At 39.2% G+C, this 24,102-nt stretch overlaps 1 protein-coding gene across 1 annotated transcript in view; it reads right to left on the bottom strand.

Moving 5' to 3' along the window:
* CTNNA1 (catenin alpha 1) overlaps positions 1 to 24,102 on the bottom strand; it is a 179,781-nt gene that overhangs the window by 41,614 nt on the left and 114,065 nt on the right. The window contains exons 8-9 of the mRNA XM_052643775.1: positions 13,170 to 13,250; positions 11,856 to 12,008 (exon numbers count right to left, since the gene is read on the bottom strand). Of these exons, the coding sequence (XP_052499735.1) occupies positions 11,856 to 12,008; positions 13,170 to 13,250 (234 nt within the window). The remainder of the gene's footprint in view (positions 1 to 11,855; positions 12,009 to 13,169; positions 13,251 to 24,102) is intronic.

Genomic DNA, 24,102 nt, shown 5'->3' with positions numbered 1-24,102 from the left:
AGCTCTATGGCCACCACACAATTTCATATTCTCCCAATTTTATAAATCTGTAAAACTCAGAAAAAAATATTTAAGTTAAGAAACAAAAAGAGTACAGTAAGTATTATCTAAAGCTGAAATGGCTGAATTCTGTATACCATCATTCCTGTTTTCCGACACAAATCCTAACAAAACAAAAGTTATGGAAGACTTATTCTTTATTTTAAAAACATTAAAGTGTTTCTGATGTACCGCTGAAGCAGCAATGTTCTACAAGAGTACACTGCCTGTTTCAGGAGGCCACCCCGCCTGCCCTGGGAGGAGGAAGCAGGCGCCTGTCACTGACAGTCTTCTCCAGATGAATGAGCTTCAATTCACCCTCCAGGGACAGAGCTACTCACTTCTAACCATGACAAATGTGCAAATGCAACAGCTCAACCACAGCTCTCTTCGAAGCTAAATTCATATACTAGCGCCAGGCTTGACTGCCACGAAAGCTGGGTATAATGGAAGGGGCTTCCTAAATAATTTCTTTGTGGGGCTCTAGAAATTTGGATAGCAGCTAACTAGACTGAAGAAGTTTCTAAAGTTTGAATTAAAAACACTCAAAGCAGCTGACTTCCATAGAGAACCGAACAGAGCTAAGACTTTGGAGAGTGATGAGTCTCTAATTTGCTCTGGGAATAAACGGTCTTGTATCTTTGCAACCACAGTAACTTAATGTATTAATAATTTAAATGTCTTTGATTCCCGCTAATCTAAGAGGTAGGCTAAGACTGACACCATGACTCCCACCTTTGAAATTGTGACGCTGCTTCTGCACTACCTGTGCCTGTTCCATTCAAGTGTGGACCGTGTAGACAAGCACATTTCAGAAAACCTTCAACTACCCAAAAAAACAGCCCTGGGCTTTTGCTGGTTTTAATAATAATCTGTGCTGTATGGAAAAAAATATCACAGCCAGGCTGTGTAAAATCAACAAATATGACATCTGTACGTGACAGAAAAGACAACTTTTAGACACTGAAGAAAGCTCCAGAACTTTATTCAAATAAAAGTTATTAAGCAAAGTTATAAGGCAGAAAAACTATATCATTATGACAGATTTTCCTGTTATACATGTGTTGATGACTTCAAATAAATTTAAAATTTAAGTCAAACACAAGTTGCTTCCCACTGCCCCTTAAAACTGGAACCTTCACGGGAAGAAAAGAGATTTCTTTTTGTTCTTAGTAATAAATTAATGACCTACTCTCACAGTAGTCTATACCTGTTGTGGAGGTGAAACAAGTGAGAAGAACTGTGAAACAGGAAGCTTTTAAGTCTAAGTAATGACCCCACAACCCGAGTAGCAGGTCATAAAGTTGAAGCTCAAAACCTCCATCACTTGCTACATAGTTTTAGGTCTAGCTACCACCTGAGATTTCTTCTTTTAAAATGGTTAAGCTATCTGTACTCTCAAAAAAAATCCAAAGTAATAATAAAATCAACTTTTCTAAACTTGTCATATAGGAAGAGAGAAGTCCCAATTGCACATCACATAAATATCAGAACCACACAAGAAGTTTTTAACAATCATTTCCAAGCCCACAGAAGTAATGATGATGGAACAGAGGTTAAGCTTCTAACTTTCCAATTTCCAGGAAAGGGTCTTTTGACAGTCTTATTAGGAGGAATAAGATAGCTTACCCAAAAGTGAAGCACACATGGGTGACAGAAAAGCTCCAAACTGGACTATGATGATGACTGCACAGTTACATAAAATTAGTAAAAACAATTGAATTGTACACTTAAAATGGGTAAATTTTATGGTCTATAAATTATACCTCAATCATGTATTAGTATCTATAAGCAACTGCCAGAAGTAAATATAAATGGAAATTTTTGGTGATAGAAGGTAATCTAAACCCAGGCCTCAAAGAACTCCCACATGTGAATACCAGAAATGTGAACCCACCAAATTCAGCTGGTAAAGAATCCGCCTGCAATGAGGGAGACCTGGGTTCAATCCCTGGGTTGGGAAGATCTCCTGAAGAAGGGAAATGCGACCCACTGCAGTATTCTTGTCTGCAGAATTCCACAGAATGTATAGTCCACCGAGTGGGAAGAGTCAGACACGACTGAACAACTTTTACTTTCACTTTCATACAAGGAAATAGGGATCTTGGGCAAAAGTAAGCAAAAGAACGGTGTAATCAGATCCATGACTGCAAATAATCAAATGATCAAAAGTGGAGTATTAAAAAATGTTTTTTTACATTAACAGAAATAACAAAGTATACAAAATATAGAAAAGGAAAAATACACTCAAAAATAACTAGGCAGATTTGAGAAGAAAATAGAATTTCAAGAGAAAAGTAATAATGACTACCATTTCTAGAAATTTAAAATAATACTGACAAGACACTGCTGAGAAGAGAATTATTAATCTGGAACGTCAAACTGAAGAAATTATTCAGGAAAGCCAAGACATTTTCATGACACAGAATCCATAAATTAAGAGACATGCAAGATAAATTCAGACTGTCTACTATTTAACTGTGAGGATTTCAGGAGGGAATACAGGGAGAATGGGGAAGAGGCCATACTCAAAGAGGTAGGTGATGATGAAACAATTTTCAGATTTGGGAAGACAGATTCTAAGCAGAGTAAATAAAGAAGAAATCTACACTCTGATACACTGAAGTAAAGCTTTAGAACAAAGCCAAGATGATTTTAAAAACAGCCAGAAAGTAAAAACAAATTATCTACAAAGAAAGCTCAGTGAGACTGCCTGTTGCTTTCTGAACAGCAACAATGGAAGCCAGAGACAGGGTAATAATATCTTCAAATCTCTGAAGAGGCCAGTGGAGCAGAAATCCTCCTAGGATTATACGTCCAATAAACTACTGTACTTTGTCAAGAATTAAGGCAAAATAAAAAATTAAGACAAAATGAAACCAAAAACAATCTCAGAGCACTTATTCCAGACAGATCTTTCCTGCCTCAACTAAAGGCGTTTCATACAAAGAAGCTTCAGGAAAAAGGAAACAATCCCGTAAGGTTTAATGTCCAAGAAGAAATGAAAAGCAATGAAAATAGGGTATCGAGTAAAATTTATGCAAAGTTGAAATAAGTTATTAAAGAAACACCAATGGTGTCTAACTCATGGGGCTAAAAATTAGAGAAATGAAATACTGTACAAGAATATTTAAGTTAGAGAATAACTACAGTTAAAGCATTCTAAGATTCTCATATTGTTTCAGAAGGAGAAAAAGATACTGACTAACCTCAACCTCTGAGTTAAACATACATGCTTAAAAATATCTAGAGTTGCTACTAGTAAAACAGAGGGTATGATTTCCAAACAAGAGGGGGTGAAAAAATAGGAAGAAGTGAGGACTCAACCAATCCAAAAGAGAAAAACAGAGTCAGAAATAGAGGAGGGATGAAAGCAGTGGGTTAAAAGGAAAGAGAATACAAATGCAGTGATAAGAATGAATCCACATGTCATCCCACACTTCAGTGAACAAAACTCCGTAATGAACAACAGCAACAACAAAAAACCCTGTGAACCTGAGTAACAATAACTAAACTTATGCTATTTACAGGACACATTTAAAGCACAAAGAAACAGAAGGGTTGAACATTATTTTTAAAAAGAAAGCAAGCTACACTGGGGTGATCAGGAGAAAGCACTGAACTCACAGTTCCTTAGTTCCCCTAATATTTTCATAGGGAGGCTGAAGGACAAGTGCTGGGTTAGCCCCTCAACAAAGAACAGACGGTTGGACTCAACTTGGCGTCAACTGAATGTTATGACCTTGCCTTTTTAGAGGGAATGTACAAGGAGGGGAAAAAATGCATGGTACCTGCCACTACATTTATTACTAAAATATTGAGGGCCCTATCTATTAACTCATTCACTGTCCCTTATGTGAAAGTGCCACATTAGGATTTTTTTTTTTTTGCATTTTTCCAATAGGCTTATTTCCCATGAAAGTGGGTATACTTCCTCCATTCTAAAGACAAAAACTAGACAACCAATTGTGTTTCTTCCTTTCCTCCATGCTACCAGGAAGTGCAATGCCACAACGAAACACAAGCATGGCAATTATACACTTCTCATCTGCATCATGATTTTCAACATCTGCCTTATCTTATGTTTTTGTTCAAAATGAGCCATACCAAATCAAATTTTAAGTAGAGGCAGGATATAAATATAAGGATCTCCAGTAACAGGATTAGAAACTGTGAATTTACTAAAACATCATAAACTATTTTAGACAGTCTTGTTATTTGATACTTTTAAAAAGCTTTTCATGTATAGATAACCACTCAGATGAAACTGTCATCATTTCCATTTACGTGTTACTATATGGACCACTTGAACAAGTTCCCTATTTCTGTCTAATCTCCTGAATAATCAGTCAGTAAAGCTAGGAATGGTGCCTGTCTAAACACTAGTCCATCAACAGGATTACACTCTTTTCTGAAGCAGAGCGCTTCCTTAATCGTTCCTACAAAGGCTCTAAGAGAAAAGATTCTCAATGCTTCTTAAGAACAAAATGCATCCATCACCTTCACCTGACCATCCCAAAATTTGAGTAGGTGGTTAAATTGAGCCAAAAAAGCTTGTTTCGGGTTAAGGTGTTAAAATAGTACATGCAAGACACTTTTGTCTTACACACCCCATTATCTGAAATTGCACACCCTTGAAAATGTGAGAAAATCAAGTTCAATATGCTTAGGAAGTTCTTCCTAATTTCAAGGTCAGCATTCTCCCCCAAGAATACTTCACTGCTTTCATGCAAACATCTTACAGTACTAGAAAATTGAAGCTTCATTTGATTTGCCATTTGCAAGAATTTCAGCCTACAGTATTGCACAGAGATACTGAGAAAATATCCAAGATATCACAGGTAGATTGTATAAGGTCATTGTTTAATTCAAATGCTCCTTACAGAGGCTTCTTCAAGGTTACTTTCCTGCGTATTATCAGTACACCTTAGAATAAAAGTTACAATGCAGATCACTCAATTTGCAGTTAAAACACACATTTCAAGCCAATAAACCCATACCCTATGAAGTCCCAGAAAATGGGAAATACCTGGACCTGGGGTAGGGGGTGGGGTGCACTGGGGGAGTGGCAAAGCAAATAATGATAATCCAGCTCAAAATTGTACCAATTATATTTACTTTTTGGCTCTTAATTCACAAGACAATGAATGAAATACTATCTTATTATAGCAAGTTCATTATAATAAGAAGCCTGTTTTAATACAATGTCTGGGACTGAGGGGAAAGGGATACTAAATGATAGTTTTTATAGGCAAGATTTCATGAACTGTATTTTTCCTATTTCACTCTCAATTTGTGAAACTGAAAAAGGACCCACAAGACAGCAAAATTAAAAAAGGAAAACTGATTCCTCTTTAGTTATTATGCTGCTCACAGCAAAGGATGTAGGCAAAGAATGAGGCAATTAAAAATGATACATGGATATTGCACTAATGACAAAAAGGTTAATATTTCTGACAGAAAACAAAATTTTCACCTCAATACACTAAACTGACAAGCAACATAAAGAAATCATTAACTTGATATGGGAGAAAATCAGGTAGAAAAGGCGTTACTGTTATTATGAAGCATAGCTATGCCCTTTCATAAACAGATGAAAGACAAGCCCTCAGTGCTATGTTCCAGAACAGAAGAAAATGGTGGCGAGAAGGGTCACCAGCTCATTAATACTGACCCTTAGCTCCTGCTCCCCTACTCACTGGCCTTGAGACACACAACCTCTATGTACCCTTCACCATGTGTGGAGCTAACAGATCCCACTGACAACTGTAGTGAGGCGTCAGAGGTCTTAGTCAGACCCTGAGAAAATAAGGGCAGTCACACAGCAAACACTGTTATTAGCTTTTTCCAGTAAAATCACAGTCATTTAATAAAGATCTGGTAGGCAGCAGGCACCACACAACCTTCCAACACTATGTCCACACAGAGGGGCTGGAGAAATTCACTTCTGCTCCTAAAATCTTAATAGTCAGTATATGATTTTTATTCTTCAAACTAATCTCACACTGGATCACTGAAAAAGCAAGAGAGTTCCAGAAAAACATCTATTTCTGCTTTACTTACTATGCCAAAGCCTTTGACTGTGTGGATCACAATAAACTGGAAAATTCTGAAAGAGATGGAAATACCAGACTACCTGACCTGCCTCTTGAGAAACCTGTATGCAGGTCAGGAAGCAACAGTTAGAACTGGACATGGAACAACAGACTGGTTCCAAATAGGAAAAGGAGTACGTCAAGGCTGTATATTGTCACTGGGCTTATTTAACTTCTATGCAGAGTACCTCATGAGAATCGCTGGGCTGGAAGAAGCACAAGCTGGAATCAAGATTGCTGGGAGAAATATCAATAACCTCCGATGTGCAGATGACACCACCCTTATGGCAGAAAGTGAAGAGGAGCTAAAAAGCCTCTTGATGAAAGTGAAAGAAGAGAGTGAAAAAGCTGGCTTAAAGCTCAACATTCAGAAAACAAAGATCATGGCATCCGGTCCCATCACTTCATGGGAAATAGATTGGGAAACAGTGGAAACAGTGTCAGACTTTATTTTGGGGGGGGGGGGGCTCCAAAATCACTGCAGATGGTGATTGCAGCCATGAAATTAAAAGACACTTACTTCTTGGAAGAAAAGTTATGACCAACCTAGATAGCATATTCAAAAGCAGAGACATTACTTTGCCTACAAAGGTCCATCTAGTCAAGGCTGTGATTTTTCTAGTGGTCATGTATGGACGTGAGAGTTGGACTGTGAAGAAAGCTGGGCGCCAAAGGATTGATGCTTTTGAACTGTGGTGTTGGAGAAGACTCTTGAGAGTCCCTTGGACTGCAAGGAGATCCAACCAGTCCATTTTGAAGGAGATCAGCCCTGGGTGTTCTTTGGAAGGAATGATGCTAAAGCTGAAACTCCAGTACTTTGGCCACCTCATGCAAAGAGTTGATTCACTGGAAAAGACTCTGATGCTGGGAGGGATTGGGGGCAGGAGGAGAAGGGGACGACAGAGGATGAGATGGCTGGATGGCATCACCGACTCGATGACGTGAGTCTGAGTGAACTCTGGGAGTTGGTGATGGACAGGGAGGCCTGGCGTGCTGCAATTCATGGGGTCGCAAAGAGTCGGACACGACTGAGCGACTGAACTGAACTGAATCTCATATTTTCAAAATGTGGTGTACAGAGAAGGCACCATAAAAGGTTCCCATTTCTCAGTGAATGCTATCCCTAATACTACTCAGAAACCATGAATACATTCATAGCAACTTTACATGACATCCCAAATAAAGGCATAACCTTTTTACATTATTTTATTGGGGGGACAAAAATTAAGGAATCTGTAACTGATTGAGCAGTAAACTATATGCAAAGAATTGTACAATCAACACAATGATTTCTAGTGGCAATCTGAAAGGTTCTATCCTATGCCTTGTCTCAGACAGTATTTTATAACCATCAGATTGGATAAAAGGAGAAAAGATATGCTTATTTTTAAAAAAAGAAACGACAAGTTTGGAAGGTGTTGTCAATAATACTAACAGTAAAGCCAGCATCTGTCCTGACAGATAGAACACTACAGTGCATCTTAGAAGTTTATTCTGGATGACTGTCAAAACAGAGAGTCAAAAAAAACTCAACTGCCCCCACAATGACCAGAACTGAGAAGATGGACCTGAGCAGCAGCACCTCTGAAGGCAAACCCTGGAGCTGGCTAACTGTGAGGTCACTGCCCAATGGCAGCTTTGGCAGTCTGACTCCATCCATCCACCCACCAGTGGAGCAAGTGTTTGACAAGGGCTGGCACTTTAGTAGAGAGCATTCAGAGAAGAGGCAGAATGAAGAGAGCCTCTCAAAGGCCTGAGGAAATCATCCAGACTAGTGCTGTCCAACAGAAATACAGTGTGAGCCACAGTAAGAGGTGAGATTAGAAAAAATATTTAAACTCAAAATAATACATTTTAACATATAGTCAATTAAAAAGTTAATCTGATATCTTTTAAGTACATTTTTTCCATGTCATATCTTTGAAATCAGGTATGTATTTTACACTTATAGCTCCTTTCAATTCACTTGTGCACAACAATAAAAAGATGGACGGTGTAGTTCCAGAGAAGACGACTGCAGCCCCCCATTCCTACAACCAGAGTCCACCAGTGGAATGTGATGCCTCTGGAAAAAGGGAGTCTCCCACTGCTGAAGGAGTCTAAGAAAGGTTAAGTGTCAACGCATGGGTATTAAACAGAAAGGGATTTACACACCAGAGGGACAATCAATACTTCTATGAGAAAGGACCTCTTACTTCACAGAGAAGAGATGAACTCAAGCAGAAAACTAGGCTCCATAAGGGCAAACATTCAGCGAAAAGTAAAACAATGCAAGGAACACCAGATAAGACAAGTGGTAAATCACCAGGTAACTGGCCACAAACAGGATCGGCATAAAGCTGCAGCACACAAATCTGCCCTGTCTCACTTATTCTGTGTGGTGTTTATGGCTGGGTAGCAAGCTAGCTGAAAACCATATACTCCATGTACCTTCAAGATGGGGGGGTGTTGTGTGTGTACAAACACACACGGTGTGGTCTTTGCACTGGATTACTTCTGAATTCTTCGGAGATTTTAAGACTGTCTTTGCTACTCATCACTTATGCTAATGAGGCAACTCGAGGTGAGCCACTACATATGTTAGACTAATGAGACAACTCAGGAAGAGGAGGCCAATGTCAACCATGCGATTAGAGGACTGAGGCTTGCAGGAAAAACCTAGATATAGGGGAGGAAGGGATTCTATCAATCACACCTACAAAATAAAATCTCAATAAAATGTTTGGACAATGAAACTCAGTGGAGCTTCCCGGCTGAACCAGCTATGTGCCAGGAGGGTGATCCATTGAGAGAAAACAGGAAACACTGTCTCTGAGGCTTTCCCATCCTTCACCCTGTGTCTCTCCATCTGGACGGTCCTGATTTGCATCCTTTACGTTAAAATGGGAGTCATAAGGACAACACTCTCCTGGGTTTTATGAGCTGTTCTATCAAATTATTGAACCTGAAGTGGGCCAAAGGAATCCTCCAAATTTGTAGCTGGCTGATCCGAAGATTGGGTGGACAGGGGGCCCCCAAACTTGCAACTGGCATTTGTAATGAGGGCAGTCTTGTGAACAGAGAGTGAGTTGGTCATGGGAACCCTTGAATTTATACACAGTTGGGTCCGAAGTACAGGTGGGATAGGGACCCCCTAATTTGCAGCTGGCATCTACAATGAGCGCAATCTTACTGGGCTTTATGCCCTTTACCTGTGGAGTCTATCCTAATTCCAAGTAGTTAGTGGCAGAACTGTATTATTTTAGAACAAAAGAATCTGGCAGAATTCTCAGCGGCTGCAGAATCTGAGCTCTTCCTTTCCTGCCAGAGGCCTATCAACACCAGCCCTTCCCAACTTTCATTTAGCACTCTCACTTCCTCCAAACCCTCAGGAAAAAACAGCAAATGGCCCTATAACCAAAGCTGGCTGCAGACATTTTTTCCACTCAAGATGGGAAATTAATAGAAAGAAAGGAAGATGGTAGGAGATTAACAAAACAATCACAATGAAGTATTTTACCTTTGCTTAAAACAAGTCTCTCACTAATTCAATGTTTCATTATAATACAAAAATACTAGTGTGGGGAGGAGAAGGCCTGTCATTGAAGAATCAAGTTACTCTTTGAATCAGGAATATGAGGCTTCTATAAGAAACACTTTAAAAATTCATTTTGTTTTTATGCACACATGCAATTATTTATCTTAGTACCTCTATTACCATAAGGTAATTTAAATGTTTGCAGAATGGTACTATAAGGCCTTTGGTTACGCCTCAAGCAATGAAAAGCCGTGTGTCTTTTAATATACATATATTATTATGTGTGGGGGATGATGGGAGTGGAGGTCACTGAGAGGGGAGAGAGGTGAGAAAAAAGTCAGAAGTGAGCTGTGACAGGGAATATCAAACTCTGAACGCTATTGGGCGCCTGGTTAGTACAGAATGAAATAAAAAGTATGAGCAAGGACAAAGTTCCTAGAGTAAGGTCTGCAAAGCCACCAGGTCCACCTAGTGCTTCTTCCTGGGCATGAGGCTGTCCACTACACCAGAGAGCCCGAGTGGCACAGCCTTCATTGTAAGAGGGATGTAAGTTACTTAACCTCCCTAAGTCTCAGTTTCCTTACCTGAAAAATGAGGAATGTACACTGTCTTTGCATATATTGCATCCATACATGGTACACAGCAGGTGCTCAGCAAGTGTCAGTTCTGCTGGATGGAGAGGATGAGGATTGTAGAGCAAGTCCTTAAAAAGTGACCTTCCTCCAGGTGAAGAACAGACCAGGACTGCCCTGAAGGTTCAGCCTGCCACACCCTTTCAGATGCCCTTTCCCATGCCACTACAGTAGCCTTTTACCCTAGGCTGTGGGCTGGCAGCGTCCTTACTTCCTATCTCACGGGCACACTTTCTGAGATGCAGGCTACTTATGGGAGGCTGGCTTCCTGAAGACAATCTTTGTATATTTGGAGGTTATATCTCATGCAGTCATACAACTATGTGAAAAGATTATGCTTAATGGAGACACAAACTGCAAGCCTTTGGACCAAATGCCAGAATCATTAACTTGAATAGAAGACTGACCTACATATTTTGTAGATAATTAATTCAGTTAAGGATAATGATCAATGTTCAAAGAAAACTAGATGTAAAATTAGTAACATGTTTAATGTAATAACTGATGCTTTCCTTAGACTATTTTACAGTATTAACCTGGCCTAATATCACTATAAATCCAAGTGTACAAGAAACACATTTTACATAAAAGGCTCATTTTCTGTTGTTACATAATGACCAACTTACCAAATGGTCTTTAGAATATCTCTTCCAAGTATTAGGTATTTTACATTCGGGTTACAAAATAAAATAACTTGCCATATACTTACTATGTGTCAAATTTTTGAAATATAGTAATAATTAATCAATTAAACAGTAATATAATTTCAGTAATCAAAAGGTAGGAGCAAGCCTAACTTATCTGGAAACTAAATAGGAACTTACTCTTTCTTCTTGTCACCTTAACAAACCAACACTAACATACAGATTTCTACTATTCAAACATATCTAATTAGTAGCATGTTAGGGCTGTTTCTTTCTTTAGGGCCAGGAGGTGGCGGCTGTGTCGCATGGCTTGTGGGGCCTTAGTTCCCAACCAGGGATTGAACCTGCGCCGTTGGCAGTGAAGTGTAAAGTGTTAACCACTGAAAGGCCAGGGAGTTCCCAATTTCTTTAGTTTCAAAAAAGGGTGATGGAGTGGAGGCTGTTCTCAGGCAAAGGGTTAAGCACTTGACACACATCATCTCTTAAATCTCAAAATAATATCTAGATAGGCATCATTAGTATATTCTCATTTTATGGATAAGAAATGGAATTCATAGGGATTCAGTAACTTGCCAAGATGCAAGCCCAGGCGATATGACTTCTAAACTCCAGCTTCTAGCCACTCTTTTCTACAGTGTCTTCTGAGATTAAGCATGTCATGATCTATCTGTATCTGCATTAACACTAAGTGGAAATGTTAAGATTCCAGGAATAGGGACTATTTTTATTTAATCAGGTACATAATTAACATAAACTTAGCAAAATGGTAGTTTGGGATAGATGTTTAAGTAATTATGAAAAAGACTTTTGTCTTACACATATTATAAATAGCATGAGTCCCTAAATTCTTCAGCTGATTCAATAATATGGTTAAAAATCACCACACTCCACCAAGTTATCCATAGTTAATAAAACGCCTAACACTTACCTCAATTAATTTGTTGGCATGTTCACGGAAAACTTGGGCATATTCTTTAACTTCTTTCTCATTTCCATTCTTCGCAGCCTCAATCAATACTAAAAGTGGAACGTTGGTTTCCAGAAATGAATCTGAAACATGGTCCATGACAGCTTTGCGGAGCTAATAATTAAATTGTAAAAATTTGATTTTGTTTCTACCAAAAAGCTAGATTGCTTTCTTCTCTTGCACTTTTAAATCTAATGGAAATTCATGACAGTTTGGCTGCACTTATATGAGAACCCCTCATGTAAGCCATGCAGTTATATAATCTGCAACACAGGAAACACAACTGCAGAGATAATAGCTTATGCTACAGTTAAAGCATTTCAGCAACAAAATCTCAGTTTTCAAAATAAAACCCCTTTTTGTTGGGAATTACAAAACTAAAGCTTCTATCTTAAAGGAGTAATAAAAAACAAAACTAAACAGATATGAGCTCTAGGTTGAATTAACACATAGCCTTGGAATATAATTGGCCCAATTGGCTAAATAAAAATGAGAAGGGAGAGGGTGTTAGCACTTTCTGAACAAGGTTAGCACACTATGAACCTTAAAACTGAAAAGTTACCTTTATAACCATGTGTGATATTACTTTACCAAAAGGTGATGGGTAGCTGCATTCTATCTTTAATTCTGCTTTATATCAGACATGAACAATAAAATATTTCTCCACTAAGTCTGGAAATTGTTTGTATTACAATTACAACTTCTTTTTAAGTCTTAATGTTGCTTTACAAATTCAATCCTATTTTTTTTTAAAGACTAATACTCAATTTTCTCCCAAATGTTAATGAGATTCTTTAACATCAAATGAAGAGAAAGATGTCTGTACGTACAAATTCCGAAAACTCAGAGCCCCAAATAACTCTATACTCAGCATATCTGTACTGGAAACACATCTTCGCCAAGAGTCAAAATAAGAAAGGGGCAAGTCAAATACGTAATTTCAATTTCTATCTCTACTGTTTGTAAGTTAATATCACAAGATCCTTCAAGGTATTTTCTGAGTCCCCAAGTCATTTTAAGTTAATTTTCTCACCTGAGCATCATTTTTATAGCATAATTTATTCAGTCCATTCCAGTGGGACTGTATTACTCCAGGTCCCCAAGAGATTTTAGTAGCCATTTAATAGAAGCTTATTAGCAACAAAACAGTCAAATTTCCTGTGAAAAGTCATCCTTTAATTCAAGAAAGCATACGGGTCCAGTATTTATTGGAATTTTAACCAAAATAACAAATCCAAGAACTTGGGAAAGCAATCAGCACTTCTCTCAGCTTACCTGCCTACGCAGGTCCCTGGTCTTCTTGGTCATTTTATCTATTGCAGAATTGAGTGCATCACTTCTTTCTTTACGTCCAGCCTGGAAACCAAGGAAAGAGATGCACATTGCAGTAATTTATAAGAAAACTTAATGGCAGTCAATAACAAAGTTCAAATCAACATTGAAAAATCAATTTTTTAAGCCCCAAGTTGGGATATACATTGGGGTGAGGAGAGCACCATGTGGCTTTGTTCATAAAACCCTAATTTTACAACTCTTAGGCTCCATATTATTTCATGATGGAAACTGAGGGAGTTTTGCCAAAACAAGAGAAGCCAAAAGGCAAGACTTTCGCTTAAAGTTCTGCTAGAAAAATTAAATGTATATTTTAATTCAAGGTTCAGCATACAACAATTTCATTAATGAACCAGTTCTCCTTGAACTGAAGGCAAGAAAAGGTAATATCGGATTTTGATGAACTCTTAAGATATGAGCAATGTCAAAATGTGAAAGGCAGCATCTGGCACAAAATGTGAAACAATAAGTTTTAAAACGGAGATGTATCATGATGGATAGGAGTTAATAATGTATTTTATGCAGCTCAAATAGAAGAGTGCTTTCTAAGACTACTTCAGTTAATACTATATATCATATAGGCCAAATAAGAATGCTTTGTAAGATTACTTAATAAGTCTAGGCTAAGCTTAATGCAACTGTATTGCATAGAAAAGAACATACTGGCCACTCTGAGAGAGTATAATGCTATATAAATCAGCGTTTCTTAAGAGGGCAGGGGGCTGCGTGGACATCTGCTTGGGGAACATTCTAAGCAAAACTGATGGTAGTTGAAAGAAAAGGGACAAAGGTAGTCATCCCAGGTAGAGCTGGCTAGCCATGTGCTTAGAAATACCTTCTAAGACATCAGGTTAAACTATGAAATATATTAAAAGCTTTTCCTTACAAAATGCCCAGTCAACAAATGTGGCTCATTCTGTAAAGCATGTAGTAATTACAGAAGAGATACAAATGGACAAAGGAACTTAACCCAGTGTTCCTCTAGCGATGGGTGCCCTCAAGGCATTCTGATATAGATATACCATCTACCTAAGTCAGTATAGCAGATGAAGAGCCAAGATGTAGTTATACACTTTCTGAGTGCCTTTTAACATTTGTTACTCAATTTCTCTCTTATCCCCCATCTGTTGAATGTGGACAATGATACTTGTCCCTCTGTCTCCATCTCTGGACTATTAGGAAAAAAGAGAAGGAATATTTAAGGATATAGGTTATGTAGCAAAAGAGAGGAGGAGACAAAACATTAAAAGTTGAAATACAACCAATACATTGATATGGTCCCTATCAAATCTAGTCAGGGTCACATTCCAAATCTTTTCTCTACCTGTACTGTCAATAAAATTAAGTAATTCACTGATATTAATGGGTTTAAGAAAAAAATCTCAACAAAAACTGAGGAAGTATGAGAATTTCTTCTACCTTTAGGAATGAACTGTGATTTATTCATGGGGAACAGTCAGAAAAGAACTTGACAAGCATAATTAGTTACTGACAACCTCAAAGATCAAAATATAAGGATCTAAGGCAAAGGTGGCTAAAATTAAAACACACACACACACACACACACACACACACACAAACTGACCTCATAATTAATGCTTAAATCAGGAAAATCTCAGCACATTTCTTAGAAACTCAAGCACTCACTTAGAAGTAAACCTAGTACAATCTGTCATTATACCTAGCTATGTTTTGGGTAGGGGGGATGTTTCTAACAGATCATTTATTTCAGAAAACATGTTATCTGAAACTCAAAGGTTGAGTTCAATGACCTCACGAGCACCTAATTACTTGCAACCATTGAATGTCAGAAATGTCCTCAATTTGGGTAGAAGGATTTACTTAGAAAGTTATATAAAAGCAAATTGTTAAACTTGACTTTTGAGGGAATTACATTCACACAGCAAAATTCAGTTTAAGATGCAACACACAACACGAATCTGTTAATCCTTTGTCATACTATCCTAAAAATTAATTTGTCTTTCTTGTTACTTTAGGAAATAGAGACTTATGCCTCATTAATTGGGGGGGGGGGGCCGGGCCGCAGTTCAGAAGCAGTTATTTACTGACGTTTTTAGGTTATGCTAGATAGATCATCTTTTAAATCAAAGCATCCTTTTAAAAAGAAAAAAAAAAAGAAAACAAAAACAAAGAACCAGTCCAAACAGCAAGTTTATAGTTACAATCATTTAAAATAAAATAGAGGTGAGTACACACATTTACAAACTTAAGCCTGATGAACCTGTAAAATAACATCTTCTCTTTGAGATTAAAGCTGTTATGATCTTTTGTTTCTAGTTTTGGCTAGACCAAAGTAAAGTTGCCCAGTGAATTTAAGTAAATTCTTGGCTCCCACCTAACTGAGAGACTATCCCAGTAAGTAGAGAGACCACCTGGGCTCACTCAGTTTTGATATGTATGCCCCTGCTAAGCAGTGACAAAGGCATTCTAAGAAAAAGATAAGGCATGTTTGGGTTTCAACATAAATCTCCTCAACAAGTAAATATCAGATGAAAGGCAAAGGTTATTAGCTGCGACTGCCTCTAAGCAACTCGGTTTTGGTTGAGACTGTAAAAGGGCTTTCAAAACCCATTTTCAAGAGAAGCATGAGGAAGCCACATCACCGTCCTCCTGCTTTTATTTCTTTCAGTTCAGTTCAGTTCAGTTCAGTCGCTCAATCGTGTCCAACTCTTTGCGACCCCATGAATCGCAGCACACCAGGCCTCCCTGTTCACCACCAACTCCCAGAGTTCACTCAGACTCACGTCCATTGAGTCAGTGATGCCATCCAGCCACCTCATCTTCGGTCGTCCCCTTCTCCTCCTGCCCCCAATCTCTCCCAGCATCAGAATCTTTCCCAATGAGTCAACTCTTCGCATGAGGTGGCCAAAGTACTGGAGTTTCAGCTTTAGCATCATTCCTTCCAAAGAAATCCCAGGGTTGACCTCCTTCAGAATGGACTGGTTGGATCTCCTTGCAGTCCAAGGGACTCTCAAGAGTCTTCTCCAACACCACAGTTCAAAAGCATCAATTCTTCAAGCTCAGCCTTCTTCACAGTCCTACTCTCACATCCATACATGACCACTGGAAAAACCATAGCCTTGACTAGACGGACCTTAGTTGGCAAAGTAATGTCTCTGCTTTTGAATATGCTATCCACGTTGGTCATAACTTTTCTTCCAAGGAGTCAGCGTCTTTTAATTTCATGGCTGCAGTCACCAACTGCAGTGATTTGGGAGCCCCCCAAAATAAAGTCTGACACTGTTTCCACTGTTTCCCAATCTATTTCCCATGAAGTGATGGGACCGGATGCCATGATCTTCATTTTCTGAATGTTGAGCTTTAAGCCAACTTTTTCACTCTCCTCTTTCACTTTCATCAAGAGGCTTTTTAGCTCCTCTTCACTTTCTGCCATAAGGGTGGTGTCTTCTGCATATCTGAGGTGATTGATATTTTCTCCTAGCAATCTTGATTCCAGCTTGTGTTTCTTCCAGCCCAGCGTTTCTCATGATGTACTCTGCATATAAGTTAAATAAGCAGGGTGACAATATACAGCCTTGACGTACTCCTTTTCCTATTTGGAACCAGTCTGTTGTTCCATGTCCAGTTCTAACTGTTGCTTCCTGACCTGCATACAGGTTTCTCAAGAGGCAGGTCAGGTGGTCTGGTATTCCCATCTCTTTCAGAATTTCCCAGTGTATTATGATCCACACAGTCAAAGGCTTTGGCATAGCCAATAAAGCAGAAATTATTTAGTGAGTACTTTGCATCCACGGGAGCAGGCAGGACTAGTGGTAATTCTTTCTCAGAAGGTTTCTAATCTGAGATAAAATAATTCAGAGCAACTCCTAATTCAGCAAGACCCTGTATTGTGCTAGGTCTGACAGGAGTTCTGAATGACATTAACAGTGGGTCAGAGCAGTACGTAAAAGTCATACAGGAAGTTACATTTAAGTTTGGCACTGATTTTTTTTTAAGTATTAAGAACTAGAATTTCCTGGTGGATTTTTCCTATTTTGGTGGTGACTTCTGAATGAACAAACTTTTTTTTCTTCCAAAGAACTGTCTCCTGCCTCAGAAACAATAAGCATTCTCTTCAAACAAATCTACAACTCTCAACCATTCAAGATGATACTGAAAGAGGAAACAGAACAGGCTCTATCTTGAAAGCAGGACTCCATCTTGGGCTGGACTACGGACTTTGAGCTATATGCCCAGTATCACTAACCAACTGGAAAACCAGGCCCCAGGAAGGAAGATCCCCAGGGCTCTCCATCGCCTAAAAGAATACCCTAATTATATGTGTAACCGAATAGAATCATACATTCTATTATGCTTATTGGGGTATAAACACAAGCCTATCGATAATTGTCCACTGTTAACTACCTAGGCTTAAGGCATGAATCATGGCTTAACTTTGATTGTATCTTTCTTTTTCCTTTGTTCAGACTAGTTTCAGGGAACCGAATACACTTGGGGTATATAGTAAGTGAGTGTTAGTCGCTCAGTTGTGCCCGACTCTTTGCGACCCCATGGACTGCAGCCACCAGGCTCCCCTGTCCATGAGATTTTTCAGGCAAGGATACTGGAGTGGGTTGCCATTTCCTTCTCCAGGGGATCTTCCCGACCCAGAGATCGAACCCAGGTCTCCCAAATTGCAGGCAGATTCTTTACCAACTGAGCTACAAGGGGTATATAAAGTTTTCACAAAGACTAGTCAGGGTCTTTGGCTAAGAGGAGACTCTGCCTTGGGCCCGCTGGTGTAATAAACTGCACTCCACTATCTGCACTGTCCTGAGTGAGTTTGTTTCCCGGAACGCGTGGCTACAACAATACCAGGTGTCAGCACTGTGTCTGGCACATAGGTCCACCAATTCCTTGCCCATACCCTATCATCTCTTCATTCCCTAACTTCCTTCTAACTCTTCCCAGTTGGAAAGGGATGAAATAGTCCCTCGCACTGCAGGTGGCATCTCAAGGCACATTATTCCCTAGCCACGATGTGACAAAGGTTCCCAGGTAAACGCCCAAAAAACAACAGCACAAAATAAACACAGTGCTTCCAGGGAAAAACACAAAGTGAAGACTTCCACAATACTTCCAGGGTGAAAAGTACACTAATTTGAAGATTCTGCATGGTCCATTCAGGGCTCTTCTGTGAGAGGCTTCCTTCTCCTAATTCTGCACACTGAACCTGCCAGAGCCGAGCCACTCCCATCACTTCACTGCCTCTGGTCACTCAAGATATGATCCCTCCACACACATTTAAATTCTTCAGACATGCCAAGCTCTCTATCACCTACCTGGAATACTCTTCCCATCCGTCTTCTAACTCCTACCCATCCTTTAGATGAGGTATCACATTTCCTTGTAGAAGTTCCCTGTGGCCACCTCCAACCCTAAGTTTCATTTACGTATCCCTCTGGGGTGCTTCCACAGCACCTCATGTTTCCCCTCATAGCCATTCTCAAATCATACCCTGGGACACCTGTTAACATGAACGAGATGAGAAACCAGTGACCACAGACGTGCTTAAAAGTCATAGGACTTAGTGTGTCATCTACATGGCAAATTATCAGTCCCTGCTTTCCTGTTATCAGTGAAAATATAAGGCTTTTCAAATAACCTCAAATACTGTCTACCAAATACTTTCTATATTTAATCTAGAGTAAGGCTGGACGAGAATAGCAGCGGAGGGTAAAATCCAATTTAAGGACTATTTAAAAGGGAACGTTTAAGAACTATTTAAAAGGAAATAGGACGTTCTGATTAATTTAATAGGAAGGTCTAGTTCAATACAATGCCTCCATCAGCCATTAGAAAATTAAAATTTAAACACTAAGAACCAGGACATTTCACAAGATTCAAGTCAGAATGGGCATCTGAAGCCTCTTTCCCCCAATGACAATGAGAGAGAGAAAAGAACACAGCAGCACTGTTACCTGCAGGTACAAAAGGGGGAAATGAGGTCTGCCATCCACTATACTGCCATCAGGTAAAGCCAGGGATAAGGAATTTTAGAAAGGAAGTGTTACCAAGATGCTGCTGGAAGATTTCAGAGAAGAACAGGGGATCTGATATTAAAGAAATTCTCAAGAAAAATATTTTGAAAACCCAGGGAGACTTGAGTTCAGTCAGTATCCTCACACGTACTAAGTCACTTCAGTCATTCCAACTCTCTGTAACCCTATGGACCACAGCCTGCCAGGCTCCTTTGTCCATGGGATTCTCCACGCAAGAATACTGGAATGGGTTGCCATGCCCTCCTCCAGGGAATCTTCCTCACCCAGGGACAGAGCCTGAGTCTCTCATGTCTCCTGCACTGGCAGGCAGGTTCTTTACCACTAGCGCCATCTGGGAAGCCCTATGCCTTCATAAGTAGGACTAAGAGGTTTGCTGTGGGATGGGCAACACATTATCATACAATATACATTTGGTGGATAACAGAAGAAGCAATTTGACCCTTCTTGTTTTACCTCACCTACACATGGCTGACAGGCTTTGTATCAACTGAATGTGTGACAAGAGTTGAGGCAAAGATTAAGTAACTTAATATTAGAATATAATGGTCAAATAGACCAGCATTCCCAAACTCCTTTCAAAGATACCCTCTCACTCCTTACAGTTGCAGAAGAAGTTTCTGGTTTGCCTAATGTTACCTATTTCATCCTAGTATGTAACATCTACATCTAATGTTACATACTATAACCTTGCTTTCTTTCTCTCGCCCCTCAAAGAAGGCATAAGCTTAGAAATGAGACTTACTGGTTCATCTGAGTATTTTCTCAGATGATAGCCAGCCTTGTTTACTACCTTTAGATTTTCCTCGGCCCATGCCATATTACACCTGAAAATGTGCCTATAAGGTCTAACAAGCTTAGGTATTATAACCACCATTAACATTCCACTATGGCATAACTTTTCATACTGTTCATGGGGTTCTCAAGTTACGACCAACCTAGATAGCATATTGAAAAGCAGAGACATTACTTTGCCGACTAAGGTCCGTCTAGTCAAGGCTATGGTTTCTCCTGTGGTCATGTATGGATGTGAGAGTTGGACTGTGAAGAAGGCTGAGCACCGAAGAACTGATGTTGTTGAACTGTGGTGTTGGAGAAGACTCTTGAGAGTCCCTTGGACTGCAAGGAGATCCAACCAGTCCATATTGAGTGCAGCACTTTCATAGCATCATCTTTCAGGATTTGAAACAGCTCAACTGCAATTCCATCACCTCCACTAGCTTTGTTCATAGTGATGCTTTCTAAGGCCCACTTGACTTCACATTCCAAGATGTCTGGCTCTAGATTAGTGATCACATCATCATGATTATCTGGGTCGTGAAGATCTTTTTCGTACAGTTCTTCCGTGTATTCTTGCCACCTCTTATTAATATCTTCTGCTTCTGTTAGGTCCATATCATTTCTGTCCTTTATCAAGCCCATCTTTGCATGAAATGTTCCCTTGGTATCTCTAATTTTTTTGAAGAGATCTCTAGTCTTTCCCATTCTGTTCTTTTCCTCTATTTCTTTGCACTGATCGCAAATAGGTATACAAATTAAATATACAAAGGTCATTTAAAAAGGCCTTAATTTTGAAGCTACTAATAATCCAAGAAAAAATAAAATGACTCAAATGTAAAGATATTTCAGAAGGATTTTCCCTTTAAAAACTGTAGGATCTTTTTTAAAATTTATTTTTAATTGAAGGATAACTGTTTTACAATATTGTGCTGGTCTCTGCCATACTATCAACATGAATCAGCCAGAGGCATACATATGTCCCATCCTTCTTGAAGCTCCTTCCCACCTCCTACTCTATCCCACCCCTCTAGGTTGTCACAGAGCACCAGTTTGAAATCCTTGAGTCACACAGCAAATCCCACTGGCTCTCTATTTTACATATCGTAGTGTATATGTTTTCCTGCTCCTCTCTCCATTCATCCCACCCTGTCCTGCCCGTGTCCACAAGCCTGTTCTCTATGTCTGTGTCTCCACTGCGGCCCTGTACAGAAGGATTTTTAAAAGCTCAGTTAATTGGTAAAATCAGGTTAAGATTTGTGATAAATCAGGAAACACTTTTGGTTTCTGCATTGATTTAAAAATAAATAACCTTCTGAAGGATCTGATCTTTTTCTCTGCTAAAGATAATGGGTTAATAGGGAATCTCTGTTTACTGAAGATACAACAAATTTCATGTTCACCAACTTGTACTGGACCATTACCGTAATATGGCAAGTGTGTGCTTTAATATTAAGAAAGATTATCACCTGTTTCACCATTCATTAAAATTAAGCATATATGGCAACTATCATAAAACCTTTAAAAGACAAATGACTAACTGGAGGAGATATTTGTAAAACATGTCAGAAACAAAATTAGCTTCTTTAATAAGCAAATAATCCCTGCAAATCTTTAAAGAAATGACCAACTGTAGAAGTGGGAAATGGAATGACCAAATGAAATACACAATCCACAGAAAAGAACAAAAACAACAGCATGCCGACATCCAAAATGATGCTCAGTCTCACTCATAACACATCAAAGAGAGCATTTTTCACCTAACAGATTCACAATTTTAAAGTCTGCTTTATGGTGTTAAGGTGAGGGGAGGGTTAGTATACATTTACAGATTACTGGGGGAAGTATAAATGGTTTAAAATTCTTTGGAAGGTAATGTGGCAATGTCTATCAATTTTAAATATATACCCCCTACAACCCAACAATTTTTTGTTATAGGAACTTACCTTATATATAAACTTGCCTAACTATGCAAAGATATTAAAAGAATATTTATTTTACACTGTGTCAAAAGCCTCAAAAAAACTACATGTCCACTATAGTATAGCCATACAAGGGTAAAGCTATGAAGCTATTAGGTACACGTGTATGCTCACACACAGGGAAAAATTATGAAGCCATTAGATAGACACCCCCCCTCACTTTCAAAAGCGCAAAAAAAAAAAACAGGAAAAGAATCAGCTCCCATGGAAGCTAAAGCGTTAGCAACATGGGGTCAATATATCAACAGCAGCAATAATGTTGACACGCTGCTATAAGCCATTCCCTAATAAGAAGTGATCTTGTTCTCTTTGGGCCGAATTTTTGTTATTGGATTTCTCTGCATTGACGATATCGCATGTTCAAATACTTTGCTTGCCTTAAGCACATGTTGCCATCTCTCTACCCCAGAGCACACTAAGAGGGAGGAACGGCATTTCCAAGCTTCAACAACCAAGACTGCATATAGCTGATATACTGCAAATTTACCCTCTTAAATCTAGCCAATTGGGTCAAAGAGCCCACTAAAATTGAAAGAGATTCTTCTAAATATGAATGGGCATCTCAACTCTTAATCCTATCCTGTGCAAATGGTTTCGTATAGCCTGTGGCCATCTATGTAGGCAGGAGGAAACATATCTAAATAGAAAGTTACTCTAAATGCAGAAAGGGAGAAGCAGCAGGAAAGACAAATCCAAACTTGGCTCTATTTCAGAATAAAAAATGAAGCCTACCACATACAGAGGATGGGAGAAACATGAACACAATGAAGCCACGGGCAGGCGAGAGTAAGAAATGTGTGTGTGTTCAGTCGCTCAGTTGGGTCCGTCTCTCTGTGATCCGATCAACAGTAGCCCACCAGGCTCCCTTGTTCATGGGATTTCCCAGGCAAGAATACTGGAGTGGGTCGCCATTTCCCCCGCCAGAGGATCTTCGAGATCCAGGGATCAAACCTTCAAGTCTTCTGTATTGGCAGGCACATTCTTTACCACTGAGCCACCTGGGAATCTCCAAGGGCTTGGTAATATAAATTTCAGTCTATGTACTTATCAAGACTTCAGGACAGCTCTGTTTGGTTTGGGTTGGTCTGATGTCTACAATAGGTAAAATAAAAGATCTTTGTGGTTTAAAAGCACCTCAGCTCAAACTTCTATGGAAGATTTTCCCTTAGCTAAGATTTATCACCCCAAGATTTACTACTGGATTTTCTAGCTCTGGGCACAGAACACAATGTTAGCACACGACACTAGTTCTGCCATCCCGCCAACAGCAACAATTGCCCAAAAACACATGCCTCCAAAACTAGGAGAAATCCCACATTTTGAAAGTCACAGCATCAAAAGGAACACAGCTCATCATCATTAGTGTAACCATCATTCCTTCCTACTGCTTTCTCAGTCATGTTTAACGAAAGTAACAAAAGAACTTTTAAAATATCACAATCAATGAAAGGCAAGAACGGGGTCAAACTGTGGATTCTGCAGGCCTAATGTAGACAGTCTACTTCTTAAAAGGCTTTTGGAAGGAAAGATTCTCAGCAACAGAGATACTTATTAACACTCAACAGTGGTCCTCTGTGTTTTCACCAAAAATCTAAGAGCCTAGAATTTTCAATGTTCTCAGATTCTCTGGCTCTACCTAGGATAATCAATTAACTTGATAATCAATTAACTACTCTTTAGCCCATGTCTAACAAGACAGATTGGTAAGGCCATCAATCCTTACATATTCTATCTGCCTCTGTCAGACAGATTCTGTTTCTAGGGAAGATAACAAGCTGATGTTTAGTGCCAAACCCCAGTAACTTCTTAAACAGCAAATCATGGACTTTCCCTGAGGCCCAGTCGTTAAGAATCTCCCTTTCAATGTATGGAATGCAGGTTTGAAGGAGAAACCAAGATCCCAAATGCCACGGGGCAACTAAGCCTACACAGCACCAACTACTAAGCCTGTGCACTCTAGAGGCTGTGCTCCACAAGAGCAGGCTATGCACTGGAACAAAGACCTAGCACAGCCAAAAATAGAGTAAATAAAAAACTTAATAGTCAATCTTTGCCTCTAAATACATGTTTAAAAACAGTGAACTCTAGGATTTATCA

Source organism: Budorcas taxicolor, chromosome 7, assembly GCF_023091745.1.
Source record: "Budorcas taxicolor isolate Tak-1 chromosome 7, Takin1.1, whole genome shotgun sequence".
NCBI lineage: Eukaryota > Metazoa > Chordata > Mammalia > Artiodactyla > Bovidae > Budorcas > Budorcas taxicolor.
Note: the sequence above shows the minus strand (reverse complement) of the source record. Positions and strands in the feature narration are given on the sequence as shown.